Genomic DNA, 25,124 nt, shown 5'->3' on the forward strand with positions numbered 1-25,124 from the left:
CGAAAAGGAGCGGCTTTTCCGTTTGTTTAATTCCATCCAGTGCCCCCCACTTCATAGCACCTGGGGGGCTGTGGAACCCTCCCGAGTCCGTAAAAAGTCACAGTTTGAAGGGAAGGAGAGAAGCAGCTAGGCCTGGGTCCAACACCTACGACGCTGGCTGCTCCTCAGGCTCAGGGTTCTCTGCCAAGTGCAGCTTCTGTCTGTGCCCGTCAAGGACTGTAACGCTTTGGACCCCAGTGTTTCCACCTACCTTCCTCCCCATCCTGCACAGGCTGTGTGTGTGTCCAGTGCCACCACACCAGGCCACAGGCTAAGTAAGGATGATTATGAAAAGCTTCAAGGGGAGGAGAACGTCAGTTTCCGAGATTGTAATCGTGCCAGGGCTTGCCTCTGCTTTCTGAAGGAGGGCTAGGTTAGTTTTGTGCACCACCCGTGATGTCATTTTCTCTTAGCAGTCAGGAAATTCTACATTCCTTCTCTCAAATGCGGAGAGTTTGTGGCTAACTCTGAGCCAGGATTGCAGGAGATGGGAACATTTGCTATGTGTGCATACGCCGAGAGGGAGGCAGGATTTCTCCCTCTGCTGAGAGACACACGACCCTACCAAGCCCCTTGGAAAGGATACATGGAATTGCTAAGATCTTCTAGCTGTCAATAGAGAGAAAAGGAGGTTTCTGTCAGGAGGGGACCCAGAACAAACTCGGATACTCAGGGGAAGCCCTATTAGTGGATCTGGAGGAACTCACAGATCTTGGGTTCATGTACCCCCAGACTTTCACTGGGAGAGTTGGGAACCTGTGCCCTCTCCACCCTTGGTACCCCCAGGATCCCAAACAGTCAGTTTTATGACCCACATTGCTAAGCAGCTGGTCCAGGTTTCGGTCAGCCATTGTCTTCTTCTGCTCCTCAGGCAAGCCCTCTGTGACCCCATCGTCTTCCTCTTCCTCGTCCTCCTCCTCCCCACACACGTCCAGGCTGAAGTGTAGTCTGGCCAACTTCTCCTGCATCTCCCGCACGTGCTCCAGCTGCTCGAAGGAGCATTCCTTCCCTGGACAACTCCTGAGTTTAGGAGCCAGCCTGGGACCCTAGCCCCAGGAGGTCCCCAGACTAGGACCTCCAGCCCCATCCACAGAACTCCCCTGCCCCTGGACTTACCAAAGGCCTGCAGGCGACCCGAATGAAAGTCGTTGAGCAGGTTCAGCAGCCCCCCCTCCATCTCGTAGACATCAGTCACTTCAGTCAGGAAGGAGTGCTGCAGGGGCGTGCCTGCAGAGCCGCCCCCACCTCCAGCCAGCACCGGGCGGCATTTCTCCTTGCCTACTCTGGGTGAAGTGGACATGACCATGGTCATGGGTGTTGGGAACGGCCAGGCACGCCCAGATCTCTGGTGCCATGTCTCTCTGTACTACTTCATCTGCCCAGCCCACTCACCAACACAAATGGATGTTTGTTCTGAGGTCTTGCCCTGAGCAGTGGGATGGGGAGAGGGAAAGGAGCTAAGGAAGGGGAGGAAGGAAGAGGACAGAAAGTCTGTTTCCATGGTGCTGCAGCAGGAGCTGTGCCTGCAAGGAGATGGACCCAGCCTCCTGTCTGAGAACCCACTTAGCTCCTAGGACTCTGGGTGGGTCACTCGGCCTTGGCCTTCCTTTTTTACTGCCAGCAAAGCACCTCCCACCAAAAGGTTTTCCTGCTCTCGTTCCAAAAATGTTGTGAATTTTCCATCTCCTTGCAGGCGTGGCTCTGGCTGCAGCAGGGTAATACATTCTGCTCCCCAGAGTAACAGTGAACACTCCAGTCAGCCAGGCCTGCCTTCCTCTCCTGCTGCATCCCCTACTATTCAAGTAGCCCTGAGCTTCAGCTACAGCTTTGATAGCCACCCTGGCCCATGCTGGACGGGCAGATGGTACAGACGTCCACAGGAGCACGGCTTTTATAGAATGCTAGGGAAAGGAACACACCACACCGTATTCACGGGAACAAACGGGGACAACTATACTGTAGGATCCAAATTCTTTTTTTGTTTTGTTCTTTTCAGTCAGGGTCTCACTATGCAGCCTTGGCTGGTCGGGAATTCACTGTGTGGACCAGGCTGTCCTCATAGAGATCTACCAGCATCTGCCACCCAGTGCGAGGATTCAAGGTATGTGCCACCATGACGGGTGTGGTGGCACATGCTTTTAATTCTCGCACTTGGGAGGCAGAAGCCAGATCTCTCTGAGTTTGAGGCCAGACTGGACTACAAAGCAAGTTCCAGGACAGCCAGGGCTACAAAAAGAAACCTTGTCTCAAAAAGAATAATAATAGCTGGGTGATGGTGGCGCATGCCTTTAATCCCAGCACTCGAGAGGCAGAGGCAGGTGGATCTCTGTGAGTTCGAGACCAGCCTGGTCTACAAGAGCTAGTTCCAGGACAGGCTCCAAAACCACAGAGAAACCCTGTCTCGAAAAACCAAAAAAAAAAAAAAAAAAAAGAATAATAATAATAACATAAAAAGAATTGAGCAGAAAACTTAAATAGGCTAGGGAGGTCGCTCCATGGTAGAGTGCTTGCTTCGCATGCCCAATATCTTGAGGTCAATTCCCCAGCATCGCTAAGATGAAATAAAAGGGGACAAATGGCCAGGCAGTGGTGGTGCACGCCTTTAGTCCCAGCACTTGGGAGGCAGAGGCAGGTGGATCTCTGTGAGTTTGAGGCCGATAGGGGGACAAATCTTTGCGGAGGGGAGGCGTTTATTCAGCACTCCTGGAGCCTTCCAGCAATGTCTTTGTTTTCATGCCCTGCAAGCTTTTCAGCTCTGAATGTTCTTCCCTGTCAGGGAGTCCAGCAACTTCCTCTGCAGAGATACAGCCCCACTCTGTGTGGTCCAGTGTCTCCTGCTTTCTGTGCATCCCCACCCCACCCCCGGGAACGTGGAGCCAGTACACACGAAGGCATCAATTACCGCGTGGCAGCTAATGTCTGGGGTCCTCCTTCCCATAGTGCTCAGCCCATAGCCGAGGTCCTGCATTCTTGGCGAACACCCTCTTGTACTCACCTCTTGAACTTGGTTCGCTGCTTGGGTGATGGCAGATGAGGGAGTCCCAGGGCTAAGGAGCCACTGTGGCTGGTGGGCACAGGAACTCTCCGCAGTGTGCCTGAGGCCTGGGCTGGTTGGGCCAGGCAAGGCTTAGGACTCCTCTTCTTCTTTTTGTCGTCCATTGGGTGCTTGATTGGACCTCAGGCCTGGGAAGGAAGATAAGGAGAGGGCCAAACCGCCCCTTCACTCAGCAGCTCTTCAGAACTGACAAGAACTTGTTCCTGTCCAGCAGTCAGGAGCTCTGTCCTTTTGTCTGTACAGGGCCCAATGCCAGCCTATTGCTGGACAGTGGCTATGCATCTGAAGGACCTTCCAAGGCTACTCAACGCCCTTTCCTTCCCAAGAACCCCATGGGCCTGCCTGAGAGGGCTGGAGTGGACCCCTCTTGCTGTTTTCCTGCCACTGCAGCGTACAAGCCTGGGGCTGGAGAGGTGGCCGTGACTAGGGGAGCCAACTGAGGATCGGGTGTCTTAACGAGGCCCCGCTCTGTAGGAGATATGACCAAGGTAAGGTGGGGCACCGGGGAAGGCTCCAGTGTCAACCTGTCCACCACAGTGACTAGGAATGACTGACTCACAGCCTCACCTCCCTTAGATACCGGCATTTCTCTTCCACTTCAACTGCCTAGGAGGTCCCTGGGACAGCTTCTAGCCTTTTCCAGTGAGAGTCTCTGGGGCTGGCTCTCCACCGATGTCTCCAACTATGGCCGGCACAGTTTAGCCTCGCTCTCATGCAGCCCTACCGCCTAGGCACCTGGTCTGCTGGGGCCTCTCCATGGGGTCCCGGTCCAAGATGCTGTCAAAAAGCTGTTGCTTCACTCCTGAGATGGCGATGATGGAGTAGGAGCATACACATTTACGTCAGCAGCATAGAATAGCTGGGTAGCATCAGTGGGGCTGGGGCGGGGCAGAAGGGAGACAACTTCTGTCTCCCCATGCAACAGTGTGAGCCAGTAAGTGACCACGCTCAGCTTGGGAGGCTGTGTCCAAGGAATCATGCAATTCTGAACCTTGGCTTCAAAAGAGAGCATCAGGTGCGTTACCCTACCCCCTTCTGCATCACTCCCTTCCCACATCCCTTGGGGAGCCACTGACCTGGAGGCTTGGGGTCTGGAGTGGGGGAACGGTGTTTCTCTGTAATCTCCCTCTTCGCGGCCGGGAACTAGAGCTGGTGGGAGCTAAGCTGGCTGGCTGGAGGTGATTTGCATTTAAAGAGAAAGTAGCCCTCTTCGGTTCACTGGGAGATGAACCGGGAGGAGTCCCCATGTTGACTCTCACCGTATGAACTAAGCATACTCTCTTAGATATGTATTTAAAATACTGTTTCTCGTCACGTTTGGAGGGAACCCCTTACAAAATGGTGGTGGCTTTGTGTGCAGGATGGGGGTGATGGGAATAAATGAATGCGTGGGTATAGGCAACATATAAAAATTAGGCAGCAGCCTCCAGAAGAAATAAAGACAGCCAAGTATCCAAGTGCCCTGTTGACTTTTATGTACATTTAATCTTTATAGTTCTAAAATATAATTGCTATTCCAACTTTATTGAAAATAACTAATCGTCACTCATTCCTGGGCCACATAGCATCCAGACAGTCCTAGCTGGTAAGTGTTGAAGAACCAACGGGGTCTCTTCTCACCTATGTAGGGAGAACCAGACAAGTAGGAGACTTGGCCACCTGAGCTCCTGAAAGAGCCTGACCCAGAAGTGTTGATTGATCGTAGTGCTGGCCAGGAGGGAGGCTCCATCACTGCGGCGCTATTTATAGAACTGGCAGAGGTCCTGGCTCAGTCCTCCAGAGCAGCATCCAACGCCACAGGAGAGTAGCATCCTAGCCAGGCTGCCCAAACCTAGGAAACACATCCATCTTCCCCTTTTCCTGAGATAACAGCAGGCTGTCCTGACCTGGGCCACTGGCTGCTGGGGACCCAGGCATGTTGTTTCTGCCAACACTGATATAGAAATGTTTCCCAGGTAATTTAGACACCCAAACCACTTTAGGAAGGGACAGTATTTCCAGACTTCTGAACACCGAGGGCAAGAGAGAGAGGGACAATGGAGATGGAGAGGTTTCAGGCCCCTCACAGTGGCAGAGGATCAGAAGCACCTCTGCGGTCCCCACCTTCAGCCCCCTCCCGAGGGGCCAGAAGCTTCAGCCGAGCTGCTTTGCTTGGAAGAACGGGAGGATCTTTGGGATCAATGGGGCGTACACGGAGTATTACCCATGTACTGGCTAACGAAGCCCCTATAGTGCCAGGATGCTGAGCATCTCCATCTTTTCTGCCTAAACCTAGAGAGGAAAGATGCTGGGTGATGCCACATATAGGTTCTCTCCTACAGGAAAGCAGCTGAATTTAGGAACCCAGAAGCCCTTATGCATTCCCCTGATGAAGGCCAATGTCACAGTAGGCAGTCAATGGTATAGACCTTACTCAGCTGTTTTAAACCTTCCTTCAGTAGGCCTGGTTCAAACTTCCTAAGGTGACACCTAAACCCCAGGCATAAAGCTCACCTCTTCCCCCATCCTCTTGAGCACCTTGGAAAACATTCACAGGGAATCCTTTTTACTTTTTTTTTTTTTTGGTTTTTCGAGACAGGGTTTCTCTTTAGCTTTTTGTGCCTGTCCCAGAACTAGCTCTTGTAGACCAGGCTGGCCGCGAACTCAGAGATCCGCCTGCCTCTGCCTCCTGAGTGCTGGGATTAAAGGCGTGCGCCACCACCACCCGGCTCCCTTTTTACTTTTCTGAGACAAGGTCTCATTAGCCGGGGCTGGGCTGAAACTTAGTATCCGTAGACCAAGTTGGCCTTGAACTCAACAAGATTTATCTGCCTGCCCCTTCTCTGGGATTAAAGACACAACTAACAATTTTTTTTTTTTGGTTTTTTGAGACAGGGGTTTCAAAAAAAACAGACAGCCCTGGCTATTCTGGAACTCATTTTGTAGACCAGGCTAGCCTTGAACTCAGATCTGCCTGCCTCTGTCTCCCAAGTGCTGGGATTAAAGTTATGCACCACCATTGCCCAGTTTTTCTTTTGGGGTTCAACTGTTATAAATATGGTCATTAAACCTGTCCTTTTCAATGCTTTCCCTACTTAAAAAAACCCCACCCCTTTACTACCAATTACTTAAAAAAAGTGACATGTATGCATTATATGCAAGCATGTGTGAAGCTGTGCTTTGGGAGCAAAGGATATCGTGAAGAACTTTCTCTCCGTGTGGGTCCTAGTGAGCCATCCGGCACCTATCCCTCACCCCTTTTTCTGTGAGACAAGGTATCCTGTGAGAGATATCTGTGAGACATGGCACCCTGAAATACTGCATAGACACTCCTGCCTTTCCCTTCAAAGTGTTGTGACTAAGGGCACACCCATCTCTTGAGACAGTTTCAGTATATAACCCTAAGTGATGTAGCCCAAGGTAGCTTGGAATTCACAGCAATCATGCCTTTTCCATGATGGGCTTACAGGTGTGCACCAAACCTTATTGAAATTTTTTTTTTTTTTTACTTAAAAGTCCTTTGATGTTCTTTCTATGCCAAGAGCAAACACAGTTCAAGCAATCTGTCAGGGTCCTAAACTTGTGGCCAGTAGAAGACAGGACATTCTGGAATATGCAGGATGCCAGGACACTGTTATGGCCACTTGGCTGATCCAGACAAGTCCATAACAACAGAGAGGACTAGGTGGATCCAGAAACATCAAATGATCCAATCAGCAGAGATACAAATAAGGCAACAGACTATTTAATGTGGTGTAAAATACATCAATATCAAGTCCCTGGCTGTTGTGAATACGAAAAGTAGACTTGGAAGGAAAAAAAATCTACGAAAAAAAGAAAAACCTGTCAGCACAACCTCAAACAAGTGTGGGTAGCAGAGGAAAGCAATTATGGGGACAGAGGTGGCCCTCTTATCCCAAGCTGGTCAAGAGGGGCAACCAGGTGCCTGGTGACCCACCCATGCTAAGGCGGGAGGGCTGGGGCAGCACTCAGCAGGCCTCAGCCTCCCTGCAGACACCCAGGCAGCTCCACTGGCCTCTGGTCAGCCCTCAGTAGAGCTAACAAGGTGGGGACCAGGGAGAGTTAAATAACCATCTTTACAGAAACAACATTCTCACACAAAGTGCCTGAGCTCTGCCCATGGTCCAAAAACCAAATGGAAAACAAAGATTAAAAAAAAAAAAGTGCTTCTGACATGGCATACATGAAGATCTCAGCTGGACAAGGACCTAAATATCGGCATAGCCAAGGGCCCTGGGCTCTAAGTCTTACCCGCTGTGGTCCTCTAGAAAAAAGCTAACAATCTTATAAACCAACACAGATCTTGGTCCTAAAATGAGGTCACGTGCACGGGACTCACCCACGTGAGGAGGTACTGGCCTCACTCACAGACAGGCCACCTCCCTGCAGCTGGCCCAGGCTCCTGGGCTGACTTTGGAAAGCAGAGCAGCTGTAGTGACTGTTAAGGTTTGGTCAGCGGAGGGGAGGGAAGAAGTGATTACCATCTAGATATTGTCCTGGGTGCCTAGAAATGGAGCCAACAGCCAAGGTTCTACAGACACATTATGGCCTCTTAGCCTACCACGCTGAGACCCGACAGCTGGAACCCCTGCATGGGCTGTAAGAGGTAGCTGAAGTGAGGCAGGCCAATTCTATGGGCCACAGGAAGGAGGCTGGGCAAGCCCCATGGACCAACAGCTCAGATCTTGGCCTGACACAAGAGCTGTGAGGCCTTACAGGTGCAGGGAGAATACTGATTTCCAAGGGGAAAAATCCTTGGGAAAATCTCACCACCATCAGACCTCAGCTGGAGATGGCACAGCCTCAACACTCCCACAGCTGCTGGGCACCCTGCATGAATAATGTGCCAGGGTGGTGAGTCTTGAAGTGGTAGTGCCTGGCGTGGGGAAAGGGGCACTGATTTGCCACTTCTGGTCTTGAACACATGATTATAAGCAGTAATATTTTAGGTACTTTTGGTTTCTGACGAGGAGTCCTGCTTCTTAGCCCAGAATGGTCTGAAGTTGAGCCTCTTGTCGAGCTCTGGGATTACAGACACACCGACACACCCAACTCAATTCTGAATGTGTACGTGTGGGCTGAGCGGCTGCTAGTCATGAAAGATGAAGGAACTTACAGGATAATGCAATAGTTGAAACACAACAAGAAGCAAAACTCATCCCATCTTGGCCTATGGCTCACTTAGCTCACAGAAGCTGTTAGGTTCCAAGCACTGTTGATCCAGGGAACTGCTGTGTAACCTGGCTAACAGACTGGCAGGTGTGCAACAAGAACCTCAGCACAGAGCGCCACTTGAACACAGGTGTGAGCGGCATTAGGAGGGAAGGCAAACACAACTCCCTGCAGCTAGTTTGGTTCCTGGGATCAGTCTGCTGTTAGAAGTAACTCTTGACCTGCTAGACACCTGAAGATCTGGTAGCAAGAGGTGAAATCCCAAGGACTTTTTGGCCAAGAGGTGCTAGGAATGGCATCAGACTGTCCTCAAAAATCGCTCATCTGAGCTGGGGTGAGGGGGCGGGAGAAAAAAAAAAGCCCATAAGCCAAGGGCCATCTGGATCTGGGGTCCAGCAACGGCCGCATGGAGATGGTGATGAATTAGTGGTAGCCTCCCAGGCTGAAAGCCATAGGCAAGTTTGTGGCAAGGCCATCATCCTTTCTCTTAATGACCTTAACTTCCCAACAGGACACCTCAACACTAACATGGCAAAGGACCCTGATAGGGTTGCTCCAAATGGGGCACTGGAGGCCAGGCACCTGGGACCATCGCTAGTGTATCCCTTACCCTTTGAAGATCTTTAATACAAACTCTTTTTTTTTTTTTTTTTTTTTTTTTTTTTTCTTTTTTTTTTTATTTTTCGAGACAAGGTTTCTCTGTGGTTTTGGAGCCTGTCCTGGAACTAGCTCTTGTAGACCAGGCTGGTCTCGAACTCACAGAGATCCTCCTGCCTCTGCCTCCCGAGTGCTGGGATTAAAGGCGTGCGCCACCACCGCCCGGCAATACAAACTCTTATGCAAAACAAAACTACAATAAAACCTCCAAAAAGAATCCTTTGGGTGACCTTATGTCAATCTTTTGTGCAGGCTAGAGGCACCTGTGAATGATAAGGCTACTGAGAACTGAGAAGCAACATTGGCCTGGACGTGGCACTACCAGAGGGCAGGGAACTGGTAGCCTGAAGGGGCTCCTTCCCACACAGTCACCCCCTGCCCCACCAGTTTTCTTGTCTTAGGCAGGAGGAAGCTCAAGGACCAGTTGTTTCCTACAAAGGCTCTGCCCAGGAACACCATTCCCAGGTCAAGAGAAGCAACAGAACCTCTAGGGGAGTGACAAGAGCCCAGACTGCCCAAGTTCTGCTTACAAAAGAGAAGAGTCCAGGCCTGGGTATTTCCACTCGTCATGAGCTCTGCAAAGGGCTGAAAGGTCTGAGCCTCAAAATCAGGCAGGAAAATGTTCAAGTCGTCGGACCTGCTGGCTTACAGGGATGGCAGCTTCAGATGAAATCTCTAAGACTCTTCAGTGTAGAGCCACCAGCTTCATCTGCAAACCCCACCCTTGATGAAAGCCCACTGTACACCTATAGGTGTTAACTATGGAACTGCATGAGGTCTCGCACATCTGCTTCATCCACATAAGTAAGACTAACTCACAATTTAAAAATTGCAAAGTGTCCAATGCCCTCCAGATCAGAACACCTTGGCTTCAGCACTGAGCCGCTCAGTGTGGGAGCCTTGTATAGACCAGGCCTGACCGGGCTGCTGCTCCCTTCCCAGCACGCCCAAGCACCATGAGCTCTAGGCGGTGGCAGAGGTGGGCTGCCGGGACCCTGTCTGGCCTGCTATTTCTGTGCTTGGTGCTCCAGGGCAGCCAGGAACTTCTGTGGCCCTTGGGGAGCTGGATGGTTGAGCCCCAGAACTCTCAACACCCTGTTCCTTAGAGGTAGTGGCAGCCTCCGGCCTCCGCTCAGTGCCAATGTCAGTGAGGGAGCTCTGGGCACCAGCAGTCAGGTCCTGTACCCTCTTGTTCAGGTCATTGCGTTCTGTCTGCAGTGCTCGGCACAGCTTCTCCAGTCGTTGGATTTTCATCTGCAGACCTTCTAGCTCTTTGTCCCGGAGAGTTTTCTAGGTAGAGAAATGGAGCACCCAGTAAGATACTCATTTCACGTTTAGGCAACTGAAAATCAAGAGCTGGCCCCTGCAGTAAACAGCCCTAACTTAGTGTCAGACAATGTATCCCTTCACCTACCTACCAGATGACCTAGGCAAAGCACTTGTATAGTGAAACTGTATCATCTGTTAAACAATGCTGACCAACATCAGGTCTCAAACCTGGTTTGCAGCTGCTGCACCAAGTCAGTGTCTGTCTTATAGATTGCAAGCCACAGTCACAACCCTGGGATTCTCGGCATGTGAACCACATCAACCATTAAACAGTACCCACTATTTGCTGATTCTCCAGCTGTCTGTACTGGGAGCTAGCCTGGGTGCCCGCTGCTAAGGGCAGAAGCCAGCATTATCACTGCACTTGGATGAATACGACTGGAAATGCAATTCCAGTTCGTGTGTACAGTGTCACTGCCCCCAGCCCATCGCCCTCCACCAACCTCTTCAGCCATCTCAAGCAGGGCCTTATTGCTGCTCTCCCACCGGGATCGATACATGGTGGTTTCTTTCTCTAGCTTCTTGATCTTCTTTGTCATCTGTTACATGACAGATGGAAGGAAAAGGTCAGAGTTGAGCTGTCTGGACATCTGAAGGAAACATTACATCTGTGCCAACTGGGAGCCTCAAGTTAAGCCACTGAGGGGCTGATAAGAATGCTTAAGAAGTAAAGGAGGAGCCAGCTGTCAAACCTGATGATCTGAGTTCCATGCCTGAAACCCACAGAATCTGCAAATTGTCCTTGGACCTCCATATGTATTCTATGATGTATGCATACAACATACGTATACATACCCACCCATAATTTAATTCATATACATGCAGGGTGGATCTAAGTCCAAGACCAGCCTGGTCTAAATAAGAAGAAATACAGGGCAACCAGTGGTACAAAGAGACCATGTCTCTAAAGAAAAATACATAAACATAAAAAGTACAAGAATACATACTCTCTACTACTTTTAAATTCCAGCATTAATGCTGGGTGGTGGTGGCATACACATTTAATCCCAGCATTCGGGAGGCAGAGGCAGGTAGAATCTGGGAGTTCGAGGCCAGCCGAGTCTACAAGAGGTAGTTCCAGGATAGGCTCTAAAGCTACAGAGAAACCCTGTCTCAAAAACCAACCAACCGGCTGGAGAGATGGCTCAGAGGTTAGGAGCATTGCCTGCTCTTCCAAAGGTCCTGAGTTCAATTCCCGGCAACCACATGGTGGCTCACAACCATCTGTAATGGGGTCTGGTGCCCTCTTCTGGCCTGCGAGCATATACACTGACAGAATATTGTATACATAATAAATAAATAATCCTTAAAAAAAAAAAAACCAACCAACCAACCACCACCACCAACAACAAAATTCCAACATTAATGGAACAGCCTCTGTGAGGTGCCCAAAGGTAGTTCTGAACGAAGTGGCTTGGGTCTCCAGTTGGGGAGGCCTGAACCCTCCATGATTACCTTTTCCATTTCCTGTTTGAAGGTGGTGAACACTTCGCTGCTTTTGGAAAGTGTATTCTGGAACTCTTCAAACTTCTCTGTGTACAGTGCGAGCTGGGTGAAGGAGCAGAGCTCATGTGAGCCTAGACTTCTCTGAAGGCACCTCTAGGCAACATTTATTTAATTCAAGTATTTCTTTGGTCCACTGACAAAGCCGTTCTACTGAGATACCATTTCCTAGTAAAACACCAAAGCCATGCACAGCAAGGATGTGTTCCAACGTGTGAAACTGAAAAATGCCAGGTAGTGGCAGCACACACCTTTAATCCCAGCACTTGGGAGGCAGAGGCAGGTAGATCTCTTGTGAGTTCAAGTCCAGCCTGGTCTACAGAGTGAGTTTGAGGACAGACAGAGCTACATAGAGAGACCCTGTCTTGAAAAAACAAAACAAATAAACAGTCAACATAACAACAACAACAAAACAAAATAAAAAACTGACGGAGCTGGAGGGATGGCTCATCAATTAAGAGCATTAGCTGTTCTTTCATAGGAGCCCGGTTCAATTACCAGCACCCACATGGAGACCCTAACGCTTAACTCCAGTTCCAGAAGATCTGGCATCCTCTTCCAGCCTGAGGGCACCAGGCACACAAGTGGGGCACAGACATACAGGTATGCAAAACACCCATACACACAATAATAAAGTAAAATAAAAACAAACAGAAACAGAGCCAGGCATAGTAGTTAATACCTCATGCATATGGGAGGCAGAGGACTGCCACAAGTTCAAAACCAGCCTGGTCTACAAGGTGAGTTCTGGGTAAGCCAGAGCTAAACTCAGAGATGTTTTTTCTTTTTCTTTTTTTTAAAGACAGGGTTTTGCTGTGCAGCCTTGGCTGTCCTGTAACTCACTCTATAGAATAGGATGGCCGGAACTTAGAGATCTGTCTGCCTCTGCCTTCCAAGTTGAAGGATGAAAGGCATGTAAAACCACCATTCAGCAGCAACCTTTTATTAAAATAAATAAAAGGTGGGGCTAAAGAGATGGCTCAGAGATTAAGAGCACTAGATGTTCTTCCAGAGGTCCTGAGTTCAATTCTCAGCAAACAGAGGGTGGCTCACAACCATCCATATTGACATCTGTTTCCCACTTCTGGTGTACATGCATACATGCAGGCAGAACACGGCAAACATAATAAATAAATAAATAAATAAATAAATCTTTAAAAAAATAAATAAAAGGCTTGGTTGAGACTAACATAGCAGTTGGCTCAGAACCAGCCTAAGACGAGGTCTTGTTTTTCACTCCCCTGAAGACAGCACCTGTGACTGCAAGTCAGATTCTGGTCTCACCTGCTGCTTCAAGTGGGTCTCCTGCTGCTTCATCAGCTCGCACATCCTCTGGGACTCCACCGCTTCTTTCAGGAGCTATTTCCAAGACAGGACCCCAGAACCTGTCAGAAGCCCCTGGGAGGTATGTTTGGCCTTCTTTAGCCATAAGCACTGGACCCACTAAGGCTACCTGCTTTCAGACTGCTGTCTGGACAAGCAGTTACTGGACTGGGCAGGTAAAACCTCTCCCATCCATATGAACTAGACTCTGAGCTAAGCCAGAACCCAGCCCCTTCCTTGTAGTCCCCACCGCAGCCCTGGGGTCTGAGCCTCACAAACTCCTTCTCCCGCTGGTGCCGGTCCTCTGCCTCCTTCAGCATCTCCTGGGCCTGTTGGAGCTTGGCATCTACCAGCTGCTGCTGCAGGTCCTTATGTTTGAAGACTTTGTCGATGTGCTGTAGGAAAGGTGTCAATGGGGTCTGCTTGCCAGGAATTCCCTTGTAAGGAAGCCCCAACTCTAGAAAACACGGTACTTCTCTAGTCTTATCTTGGTATGAAGATATTGGCATTTGGACATTTCCTTTCCTAACCTCAATCTGATCTGCAGATAGGACAGTATACACCTCTACTCTAGAACTGAGTACTTCTCTGGATCCCTGGTCCAGGACCAGAGATAAGGCACGTGGGTCAACTCTCTTCTCTCCATTTCAGTTCCTTATCTATGAATAACATCATCTTCTAAAGGAAGAGCAAAACCAGGCAGGTCTGCAGAGTGCTACCCCAGTCCCTGGCACTCACTACAGCCTCACTAGCTGCTGGCCATAATCACCTTACCTCTTCACGAAGTTCATATTGCTCAATCAGCTTCTTGAGCCTCTCAGCCAGTTCCATATTCTCTTGGCGCAGCTTGGAGTTTCGCTCATTGTGCTGTTCCATCTGCAGCTGAATGTCGTTCAGTGTCACCTGGAAGTGTGAAGTCACCTCTTTGCGTTTCTCCTCCTCCTCACGGGCTCGCTGCACACCTTCTTCCTAAAAAGAGAAACCAACTCTGGAACTATCATCCATAGCTCTAAGTCCTGTACAAAGCTCCCGAACTAGTCAACAGTCTCTGCCAACAGAGCTACTGGCCCCAAATGAGAAAGAAGCACCTGGGATCCAGGATGGCATACAATGGAGCTTCCTAATGTGACTCTAAGTCAAGTGACATCAACTGAGTCTCTCCCTAGAAATACTCCGCATACATGAGAAGTGGCACTCTGAAGCAACTTGGATCTTCTGAATTCTTATTCCCAGATTCTAGATTAAATTCTCTCCTGTTCCCCACAGAAAACAAGAAGCAAAAAGCTGCAGGGCATAGTGATGCAAGCTTTTAATTCCACCACTCAGGAGGCCTTGGTCCAGACTCCACCACTGGAAAAGTCAGCCAAGCACGCTGACGACCCCTTCCCAGGGAGAGTCAGGACCACTCCCTTAGGCTATTTAGGCTGCCGCCCCTAAGAAAAAGAACACGTGGTCTTGGATTTTGCGTGCCCCCCCCCCAACACACTCATGCTCTCCTGGCCACCCGGAAGCGCTGCAGTAAATGTGGGCATTGATTTGGTCTAATTTGGTCTGATTGGAATTTTTTGCGTTGGCAGAGAGGTTTATCTTAAGATCATTCCTGACATGTATGACCTCAAGATGTGATATATCATGTCTTAACGTTGTTCATGTTTAGTGTTTCTTTCTTTTTACTCTTTTTTCCCCTTTCTTTTTTCGAGACAGTAGCTAAGGAGCCAGACCTGGAACTTGCTTTGTAGACCAGGCTGGCCCCGAACTCAGAGATCCACCTGCCTCTACCTGAGTGTTGGGATTAAAGGCGTGCACCACCGGGCTGGAGAGATGGCTCAGTGGTTAAGAGCATTGCCTGTTCTTCCAAAGGTCCTGAGTTCAATTCCCAGCAACCACATGGTGGCTCACAACCATCTGTAATGAGGTCTGGTGCCCTCTTCTGGCCTACAGACATACACACGGACAGAATATTGTATACATAATAAATAAATAAATACTTTTAAAAAAAAGGCGTGCACCACCATTGCCTGGCTTAGTGTTTCTCTCTCTCTCTCTCTCTTTTTTAAAATATTTATTTATTTATTATGTATACAATATTCTGTCTGTGTATATGTCTGCAGGCCAGAAGAGGGCATCAGACCTCATTACAGATGGTTGTGAGCCACCATGTGGTTGCCGGGAATTGAACTCAGGACCTTTGGAAGAGCATGCAATGCTCTTAACCACTGAGCCATCTCTCTAGCCCAGTGTTTCTCTTTTTAATATGTGAGGCTGAGGCAGAAAGATCGTAAGTTCTTTCTGGGTGGGCAATTTAGCAAGATCTTACCCCAGAATACTGGGTAAAGGGGGCACTGGGACACATCTGAGATAAAGTACTTGCCTAGCACTACCAGCATCCTGGCTTTAATCCTTATTAACATAAGAAAAAAATAATAGTAAAATGAATTGGAGACCAGCAAGATTGCTTACCCAGTGAAGGTAATTACTGCTAAACCTGATAACCTGTGTCCAATTCCTGAGGTTCACATAGTCAGAGAAGAAAACCCAGTCCTACAGGTCTCCTCTGACCTCCACGCATGGACCATAGCATGCATGTACACACATAAAGCAGTGAATGTAATCTAACAAAAAATTGCTTTAACTTGACAGAATGGTTTTTTTTTTTTTTAAAGAGAGGTTTTTGTTTAAGGTATGCACTACAATGTTTGACTTTATTTCTTGTGGCGTTTTGCTTGCATATGTTTGTGTGAGGGCATTGGATCCTCTGGAACTGGAGTTAGAGGCAGTTGTGAGTTGCCATGTGGGTGCTGGGAGTTGAACCTGAGTTCTGGAAGAACAGCCATCCCTCTAAGCCTACACAGAATGTTAAAAGTGGTAGCCAGGTAGTGGTGACAAATGCCTTTAATCCCAGCACTTGGAATTAAGGGAGGCGGATCTTGGTGAGTTAGAGGCTAGACTTGTCTACAAAGTGAGTTCCAGGACAGACATAACAGAGAAAAACCCAGTCTCAAAACAAAACAAAAAAAACAACAACAACAAAAAACAACTTAAAAAACAAAAGACTAAAAAGAAAAGATTAAATGTGATAGTCACCTACTCTCTTCAATACTAGTACCTAGCATAAAGATAGATACTTAGACTAATTTATACCCATTTCCTTTTGCTTACCAACATCTTATGTGTAGCCCTGCCTGTCTTGGAACTTGTTCCGTAGACCTGAGTCACACACAATTGAGAGCTACCAAATGCGTGGTGGTGAGTGAACATGTGTCCTCTGGAAGAGCAGCCTGTGCTTTAGCCACTGCTCCATCTGTCCAGCCCATCCTTGGTATTTGTTTTTAAGATTTATTTTTATTTATGTACCTCTGTGAATATATGCCACATATATGCAGGTGCCCATAGGTCAGAAGAGGGTATCAGATCCCCTTGAGATTGTTCCAATGTGGGTAGAAACAGAAACTGGGTCCTTTGGAAGACTAGGTGAGTGCTGTTAACCACTCAACCGTCTCTCTAGCCTTCTCTACCTTCTTCTCAAAGACATCTCTCATCAAACCCAGAACTTACTGATTCAGCCAGACTGGCTAGACATCATGGGCCAGGGATCCTCCTGCCTCTACTTCCCAAGCACTGCAGGTACAGAGACACACTACCCAGCTTTGTACATGGGTGAGGGGATCCAAATTCTGGCTCTTATGCTTGTAACAAGCACTTTTCTGACTGATCCTAAAGTCCTCAAAGGTTTATTTTGTAGAGGACTCTGGAACCTTTGGTGATGCTACCAGGGGATGGAACTTTCAAGGTTGGCTGAAATGGCTTTAGGTTTTCTGGAGGCGTCCTCTGGAGCAATTTTGTTCTACCCGATATTCCCGCCATATCCTGTTCCTGTCTAACCCACAACAGATCTCAAAGCAGGGATAGAGTTAGGGCAGGGATGTCCCACCAGTCACAGACTAGAACTTCCAAAAGTGTGAGTCAAGACAATCTTTCTGCCGGGTGGTGGTGGCGCACGCCTTTAATCCCAGCACTCGGGAGGCAGAGGCAGGCGGATCTCTGTGAGTTCGAGACCAGCCTGGTCTACAGAGCTAGTTCCAGGACAGGTTCCAAAGCCACAGAGAAACCCTGTCTCGAAAAACCAAAAAAAAAAAAAAAAAAAAAAAGACAATCTTTCTTTGTGCATTTTAAAAAGTTGAGCCAGCTGTGGTGGCACCTGGGAGGCAGAGGCAGGTGGATCATCTCTGTGCGTTTGAGTCCAGAACACCCAAGACTGTTACACAGAGAAACTCTGTCTCAAAAAACAAAACAAAAGTTGATTAGCTCAGGATTTGCAGAGGGAAGCTGACTAGTGCAGTAGGGAGCTGCTATCTGAGAAAGATTCTGGCTGCTGTATCTAGTGCTCGTGGGTCGTTGGTCAGTCATACACACAGGTGGTCACAGTTGTTCTTTGGCGGAACTGGGACAGAGCTATACTGTACTGAAGCTTTTTTGTTTTTTGTTTGTTTTAAATAAAGCCTTCCAAGCTGGCCTAGAACTCACTGCATACCACAGCCTCAGTGCTTTTTAAGGAGAAAGCCCACAAAACCCAGTACATACGAATACGCCTACCTTGAGGGAGCGGTTGTGTCGCTGCAGCTCCCGGCACAGGCTCTCAAGCTTGCTTCGGGCAAGGACAGCCTTGCTATGCTCACCACGGAGATGGTCCTTCTCTTGGACAAGCTGGCTTTGCTTCTTCTGCAGGAGCTTCATCTGCTTCTGCGAGTTTCGGTGCTCTTCCAGCTGAGAACAGGAGGGTAGGAGTGTCTAGAGCGGGTACCATTACATGGCTCTAGAAATTCCTAAGCTCTAGAGATTCCCACTCCTTCCACTCCAGTCACAACAGCTAAGACAAAGGCACGCTCCTCCCAGGAACATCTCAGACTAACCCAGCCTATCCTAGGGAAAGAATAATCATGGAGCAGTGAGGGAAGAGCCAGCAGACTTCAGCTTCTGCTCCTGAGTCCACAGACACTGCAGACCATCATGCCACCAGACTACAACTAATCCACCTCCAGACAACTCAGCAGAGCTCATCGGCACCTCATTTCTCAGACCTGAACTCATTCAAAACACAGCTCCCCACCACCACCACGACTCTTATTTGTGGCTATTTTATTGCTGACAGAAAGGCCTTCTAATTCTCCCGACTACACAGTCCTGAACCCCTTCCACAGACCTACGCCTTCCCAGCTCAGCTCTTCTCCCATGATGACATCCAGCCTTGGATAGCACAAATGCAACCCGTATAAATGATTACAATCTTCTAGTAGACACACCAAAAAAGGAAAAAGGTGAAATTTAAGCTGTTTTTGTGAGACAAGCTCATGCCAAGTGACCCATACTGTCCTTGAATTCACTAAATAGACCAGCGCTGACCTCAAATCATGATGATTCTCCAGCCTCAGCCTCCCAAGTACATTTTTTACCTTAGTTTTAAAATCTGACCCAGTTCTCACATCTCAGCAGATCTAAGTCAGATTACTGAGAGGGTGTTGTTTTGGGCAGCAAAGGCCTAGACTTGGCCACTCCAGGTCAGGGTCATGACAACTTCCTTAGGTGATCCCTATCTGTATCTACTAGACTTCAACCAACCTAACCTAACCAACCTTTCACTCTATTCCCCTACCTGACTCACCCTCTTCCCTGGCTTAGGTTTAACAGTCTACTGTCTTGGTCCCCTTTAACCTAGGCAAAGCCCCTTCCTGCTTATGTGGCAATAGTACTGAAGCGACCGTACTTGAAGAGTCTCAGTTTAAACTAAGATACAACCTTGGAAGACTCTCCACAACTGCCCCCACTTTCTCCTGTGATCTATATCCTTATCCAAGACAACCATTTGTCTCCTCTTCATAGCGTTTCCTTAGATACGGTCATGGTTCTCATTTCCCTGGAAACACACAAGAAACCAGGGGACCACCAGGACATGTTTCCCGCCCATCGCCTGACTGTACCTGTCTTCTTCTTTAGAAGACTGTAAACGAAGAGACAGGTATAATAAGCTCCCTCAGTGGTGGAGTCCTCTCCTTGTGGGCTGGGCCTCAGTTCCCTGCTACACTCAGAATATCACCCCAGTAGCTCAATACTCTTCCCTTGCAGTATCAATATTTCCCTAGCTAAATCCTTCCAAAATCAATTTTATCCTTTCTATATTTCTTTCCCTTTTTTGGGGGTTTTTAGAGACAGGTCTTTCTATATAACCCAGGCTGTCCTGGAACTCATTAGACCAGGCTGGCCTTGAACTCAAGAGATCTGCCTACCTCTCCCTTCTGAGTGCTGGGATTAAAAGCATACACCACTATACCAGCCTCTGTGCTTCTTACAGTTTTATTTAATGTGTGTGTGGGTATTTCGTTTGCATCTATGTCTATGCTATATACTTGTGTGCCTGGTACCTTAAGAATCTAGAAGAGGGCATCAGATCATCTGGATCCAGAGTTACAGATGGTTGTGAACTCCATGTAGGTGCTTGGAATCAAACCCAGGTCTTCTGGAAAAGCAGCCAGTGTTCTTAACCACTGAACCACCTCTCCAGCCCCATCTCTATACTTCTCTCTCTCCATACACACACACACACACACACACACACACACACACACACACACACACACTCCACTCAACACTTTCACAGCGAGACAGATGGCAAGACTTGACATTTCTTTCTTTAAGACAAGGTCCCGTAGCCCAGCAGGCCTTGAATTCTTGCTCCTCCAGCCTCAAGGGATTAAGGTATGCACCTCCATGCCTCGCTCACACTTGGTATATCCCATGACTCAACACAGAGTCTAAGAATTCCTGTCCCAAGAGTTGAACAAGAATTGGATCAGCTCTTAGAGAAAAAGAACTAATGTGGGAATGGACAAAGACGAGAAAGCTGAGGCGAGACACCGCAGAGATACATGTAGAAACACACAGATGTGAGCACACAGAACTCGGGACCAGAGCCAGGGTTCTACACTTGGGAATCACTCTGGAGAAATTTACTTTTGAAGTTTCTTCTCTTTATATATACTCTCAGTCCTTAGGTAGCTGACTGGAAATAACTTCTCATTTAAGAGATAGGGGTGAGCCGGGCAGTGGTGGCGCACGCCTTTAATCCCAGCACTCGGGAGGCAGAGGCAGGCGGATCTCTGTGAGTTCGAGACCAGCCTGGTCTACAAGAGCTAGTTCCAGGACAGGCTCCAAAACCACAGAGAAACCCTGTCTCGAAAACCCAAAAAAAAAAAAAAAAAAAAAAAAAAAAAAAAAAAAAAAAAAAGAGAGATAGGGGTATGAAAATTCAAAAAAGGTTAACGGGATTAAGATACCTGTTCCTGTACCCCCACCCTTACCCCAGGGAGCCTGCTGACTTTCCAAAGGCAGAGAAAGAGATAAGGAGGCACTAACCAGTTCCGCATACTTCTTGCACAGCGCAGCCAGCTTCTCCTCTGGAGTACTGAGCGTGTTCAGTGTCTGCATCAGCAACGTGATCTCCTTCCCTGTAAAGCACAGGGAGTAAAGGCATGCACCCCTCCTTGGGGGTTCCCTCTACCCCAGGCCTACACCCGAGTGCTAAGGCGGTTTTCTCTGTAACACTGGTCCTGCAGCTCCACTGCACATCACCGCTGCAACGTAAGTAGCGTCACTAACATACACTCAGCAAATGAACAGCTCCAACTCTTTGGTAAGCACCACCGAGAGGAAAACCTATTTTAAGACATATCAATAGGCAAATAATAATCCACTAGTAAATTCTATTAATAAAAAAAAAGCAAACAAAAAACTGGTCTGTGATCCTTTGAGTCAAACTCCTGTAAACACTCATAGCTACGGCTATGTTTAAAATGAATGTTTCATGCTGGACATGGTGGTACACGCCTTTGATCCCAGCACTCAGGAGGAGAAGGGGCATCTTTGAATTTGAGGCCAGCCTGGTCTACAGAGCAAGTTCAAGGATAGTCAGGGCTACAGAGAAACCTGTCTTGAAAAACTCAAAATAAATAAGTAAAACAAAATAAAGCCAGGCAGTAGTGGTGCATGCCCTTAATCCCAGCACTCAAAAGGCAGGGTCAGGTGGATCTCTTTGAGTTTGAGGCCAGCTTTTTCTATAGAGTGAATTCCAGGACAGGCTCCAACACTACAGAAAAGCCCTGGGGGCGGGGGAAAGCAAGAAGTCTCTCATCTCTCTCTTTAAGTTAGAACAGGTAACAAATATGGAGGGAACAGGGACTATGATATGGTTATAGTGTTACCTAACATAAATTTTCTTTTTTCTTTGACAGAGGGTCTTCTACGTAGCCCAGGCTGGTACTAAACTCACCATCTTCTTGCCTGTTTCTCCTGGTCCCCATTAGAGGTATATACTATGACATCCAGTTCAGCCCAGATTCTAAATTCATGTTCATTCACTTACCCCCATCAAAGAACTGACTGCCAATGCCCTCCCTATTTTTATTTGTTTCAGATAAGGTCTCATCATGTAGCCGGTTGGCCCTACGAGATCTACTTGCCACTGCTTCGCAAGTGCTAGAATTAAAGGTGTATGCTACCAAGCCTGGCTGCCACTGACTCCTGTATCTCGGGAAGCCCCGCAACTGTCTCCCTTGGTTTCCCCTGTTCCTAGCACAGACCAAGTTCCTGAACGGTCAGTTGGGGGAGGGGGGGAGAAGATTGGTACAGAGACTGTAAATCAGTAACATACAGACCAAATCCAACCCAGGGATGGCTTTAGCTTAGTCTAGTTTCTATTATCAAGCTGCCAATTATTCAGCAAGTCAGCTGAGAGAGAGTGGGGGACTTACCAGGTAGAAGTCAATTTTTCATATAAAGTAAGCCCTTTCTCAAGTCTCAAGAGGTCTGTGGCTTACAGGGTCAACGTCAACATTTGAGATCTCTACCTTGATGTAGCTCAATTTTGTTGCTGTAGAAATAGGGAAACTAAGATCCAGGAGTGGAGAATGAACATGCCCAAGGTCAAACAGCAGGTGGTGCTGGTTGGCTCAAGAGTCTACCTACTCAGGCCTCCTGTGACCCATATCCTCAATGAGAAAGCTGGATGGATTCCAGCCTTCACTTGCTCCCAAGGTCAAGAGCCTTGCCCAAGGAAGTCATCTGAACAGTACAATGCTGTGACCCTATAATCCTGGCTTGATTAAACTGGGAAACATTCTGTCTTGACAGGGAGATTGCTTGGAGTCCTGGCACAGCAGGCTAGCCCACGAGACGACAGGTCTTAACTCCCTCCCCTCAACAGCAGCTGCCCTCTCTCACCCAGACCCTTGGCTTTCTTCTTTTCTTGCGGTCTTCGGTGGTCTCGGTCCCCAACCTCATCACTTGTTCGGCTCTCTTCTGTGCCTGGCTCCCCCTTGGAGGTCTCCTTCTCGCCATTGACTACTGGAATCCCTGGTTCGGGCTCCCCATTCCTTGCTGCGTAGGTTCGGGACTTCTCTGCATCTTCTGGCTCAGTGGGCTCACCCTGTGCGCCCTCCTCACCGGGGCCTCCCTGACTGTTGTCCACACAGTATGTACTCAGAATGTCTTCCAACTGCCGGCTTAGCTCCTCAGAGACATCACAGAGAGGCCCAGACTTAGCTGCTTTAGCTTGAGCCCCTACGGCAAGAAAGATTAAGATACAGAATGAAAATAAGATGGTTACACCACTGGCTTAGAAACTCTTTTTTCTTTAAATCCACTCAAGTACACTAGTTTAGGTTAAATGTTGTTTTACTTATTTGGTTGAGACAGGATCTCTCTACAGAGTCTTAGCTGTCCTAGAACTCACTATGCATACCAGGCTGACCGCAAAGTCTCAGAGATCTACCTGCCTCTGCCTCTCAAGTGTTGTGACTGAAGGCAAGGTCACTATGCCTGATCTCAGTTTAATTGTTTTTAAACCCTAAGTTTACTTACTTATAAAATTACACATTTTTTTTTTTTTTGGTTTTTCGAGACAGGGTTTCTCTGTGGCTTTGGAGCCTGTCCTGGAACTAGCTCTGTAGACCAGGCTGGCCTCGAACTCACAGAGATCCGCCTGCCTCTGCCTCCCAAGTGCTGGGATTAAAGGCGTGCGCCACCATCGCCCGACATCACAATTATTTTTTTTTTACTCCCTCCCAAACATACTCAAAAGACAATTAAGCCTGGGCAGTAATGGCACGTGCCTTTAATCCCAGCATTTGGGAGGCAGAGGCAGGTGGATCTTTCTAAATTCGAGGCCAGGCTGATCTACAGAGCCAGTTCCAGGACAGTCAGAGATACACAAAGAAACTCTATCTTGACAAAACAAAAAAGAACTACATAAAGCACCGCGCGTCAGGGATGGTTGGCATGTAGCAGAAGCTCCAACTCTAAGCCATCTTTTCCCCATTCAAAACTCGTTTTTGGTTCTTTTTATAGTTCCAGAAATGCCTCATGTGCGAAGGACAATTACTTCCCGCTGGCAAGTGTTTTCTGGGAACATGACTTGGCTTGTGGGGTGCCTCATTTTGACTGTCACTTAGTTTAAACCAGTCAGAGCATGCTTCCAAGGTTCCATTCCAGGGCTAAGAGTGAGAACCTGAGAATCACACAGAATGGGCATTGTTCCTCCTTCCTGGGTAAACAGTGGCCTCAGCAGCAAGGCCAATCCCAGAAACTCCTCCCTCTGCCCACAGTTAGAGCTGAGCAGGCACACACCCTCGGGCTTCCCAGGAGTCTGGCTAGTGGAACCTTCAGCTTCCGCCGCAGGAGCTGTCTGTCTGGGCCGTCCCTGGGCTCCCTCTGCTCCTGCTTCCCGTTGCCCAGGGCTGCTCTTCGGGGTGGAGTGTTTGGCAGGCCCATTCTTTTTGTCTTGGTTCTTCATTGTGATCTGCAAAGGCAGAAAACGGGCAGGTCCTTTTAAGGAGGACACAGCTGCTATTTTCCACACTTGAAAAATTTTCACACCCTAGATCAGAAATCCCAACACCAGGCGCCCCAGGCTTCAAACAAACGGGCCGGCCTTGGCCTCGGCCGGAGACCCCAGGGTCCCCTGCAGAGTTTCCGAGGAGCTGCTCCTGAGCAGGTGAGGGAAGAGGCCTCCTTTCTCCGGAAAGCCACTTCCCAGCAGCACCGCACGGTTCCCTCTCGGCGTCCTGGGCGCGGGATTGGCTCCGCGCCGCGGACTGACGTGGCGGGGATGCTCCAGTTCTAACTGGTCCCCCCTCCGCCCCTCCAGGTCCCACGTGGGCCCTCCCCTGCCCGGGCGGGCGCGCGCGCGGAAGCCACCTTCTCCCCGCGCGCCCTCTAGCCCCACGGCACGCATGCGCAACGCGGGGACATCGCCACAGACCACCCCTAGCCTCCCCATACACGAAATCAGTTCTACCTCTGTGAGTCACTCATCTTGGGCCACAGACCCTCTAAGGAGCTCGTTCCACCTACGGTCAATGGACATACCTGACCATGGACGTCCGACGGCGTCCCCCCCTGGCACTGGCCGAGCACCGGAAACCCGGGTAACCGCTGCCAGCAGGACCGCCCGCTCCTGCCGCAGCCAATCAGCAGCTAACGCTAGCGCGGAGCTTGCTGGGAAAGACGAGGCCAAGGTGGCTTTGGAGTCGGGAGTAAGAAAGAACTACGAGTCCCTTCGTGCATCGCGGCGGGGCACAATTCCCGAGATGCAATGGAAAAGGCTTTCGTTTTAGGGGCCGTATATCCTGCAGGTCCGAAATTATGGAGAACAGTCGAGAGATTTGCGTCTGCCACCTTTCTAGTGAAGAAGCTGTGATTGGCCCTTAAGCCTTGGCGCGAGGCTATTTTTTTTTTATATACATTCCTCCATTAGTCCCGTGTGTGCATGATGATTGTTTCTAAGATCTCTGAAGACTGAACTGGGAGTTAGGAGATCTTTATTCCACTTCTAAACCAGTAATTTGTTATGTGCCTAGCATCCTTTGCTCCCTCTCTTGCAATAGAGGATTTACAATAATTCAAACACTTACTATGCTCTTTCTTTCCTTGTATCTAATAACTTGGTCCATACAATTACTCGGAGAAAGTACAGAATACTTTGTGATCTGGTTATTAT

The 25,124-nt window shown here is 48.7% G+C and overlaps 2 protein-coding genes across 4 annotated transcripts; both read right to left on the reverse strand.

Annotated features, from left to right (window-relative positions):
- Window positions 1-9: 9 nt before the first annotated feature.
- Window positions 10-4,306, reverse strand: Ccdc28b (coiled-coil domain containing 28B). Of its 3 annotated transcripts, XM_075947043.1 has the most exons (7): window positions 4,171-4,256; window positions 3,830-3,896; window positions 3,035-3,222; window positions 1,156-1,322; window positions 855-1,048; window positions 626-648; window positions 10-200 (listed from the first exon to the last, which is right to left on the reverse strand). In XM_075947043.1, exons 3-7 carry the CDS (start codon window positions 3,196-3,198, stop codon window positions 146-148), a joined length of 603 nt encoding a protein of 200 aa, XP_075803158.1. In that variant the 5' UTR covers window positions 3,199-3,222; window positions 3,830-3,896; window positions 4,171-4,256; the 3' UTR covers window positions 10-145. The 3 variants fall into 3 exon arrangements, with proteins under 3 accessions (XP_075803158.1, XP_075803155.1, XP_075803156.1); XM_075947040.1 differs by lacking the exon at window positions 3,830-3,896 and having other exon boundaries at window positions 4,171-4,306; XM_075947041.1 differs by lacking the exons at window positions 3,830-3,896; window positions 4,171-4,256 and adding an exon at window positions 3,662-3,785.
- Window positions 4,307-6,802: 2,496 nt separating this feature from the next.
- Window positions 6,803-24,568, reverse strand: Txlna (taxilin alpha). The gene is made up of 12 exons (XM_075947039.1): window positions 24,494-24,568; window positions 23,753-23,924; window positions 22,349-22,687; window positions 20,486-20,577; window positions 17,672-17,842; window positions 13,853-14,047; window positions 13,354-13,473; window positions 13,040-13,114; window positions 11,708-11,800; window positions 10,696-10,791; window positions 9,096-10,213; window positions 6,803-8,899 (listed from the first exon to the last, which is right to left on the reverse strand). Exons 2-11 carry the CDS (start codon window positions 23,916-23,918, stop codon window positions 9,887-9,889), a joined length of 1,674 nt encoding a protein of 557 aa, XP_075803154.1. The 5' UTR covers window positions 23,919-23,924; window positions 24,494-24,568; the 3' UTR covers window positions 6,803-8,899; window positions 9,096-9,886.
- Between the last annotated feature and the right edge of the window lie 556 nt (window positions 24,569-25,124).

Source organism: Microtus pennsylvanicus, chromosome 13 (assembly GCF_037038515.1).
Source record: "Microtus pennsylvanicus isolate mMicPen1 chromosome 13, mMicPen1.hap1, whole genome shotgun sequence".
Lineage (NCBI taxonomy): Eukaryota > Metazoa > Chordata > Mammalia > Rodentia > Cricetidae > Microtus > Microtus pennsylvanicus.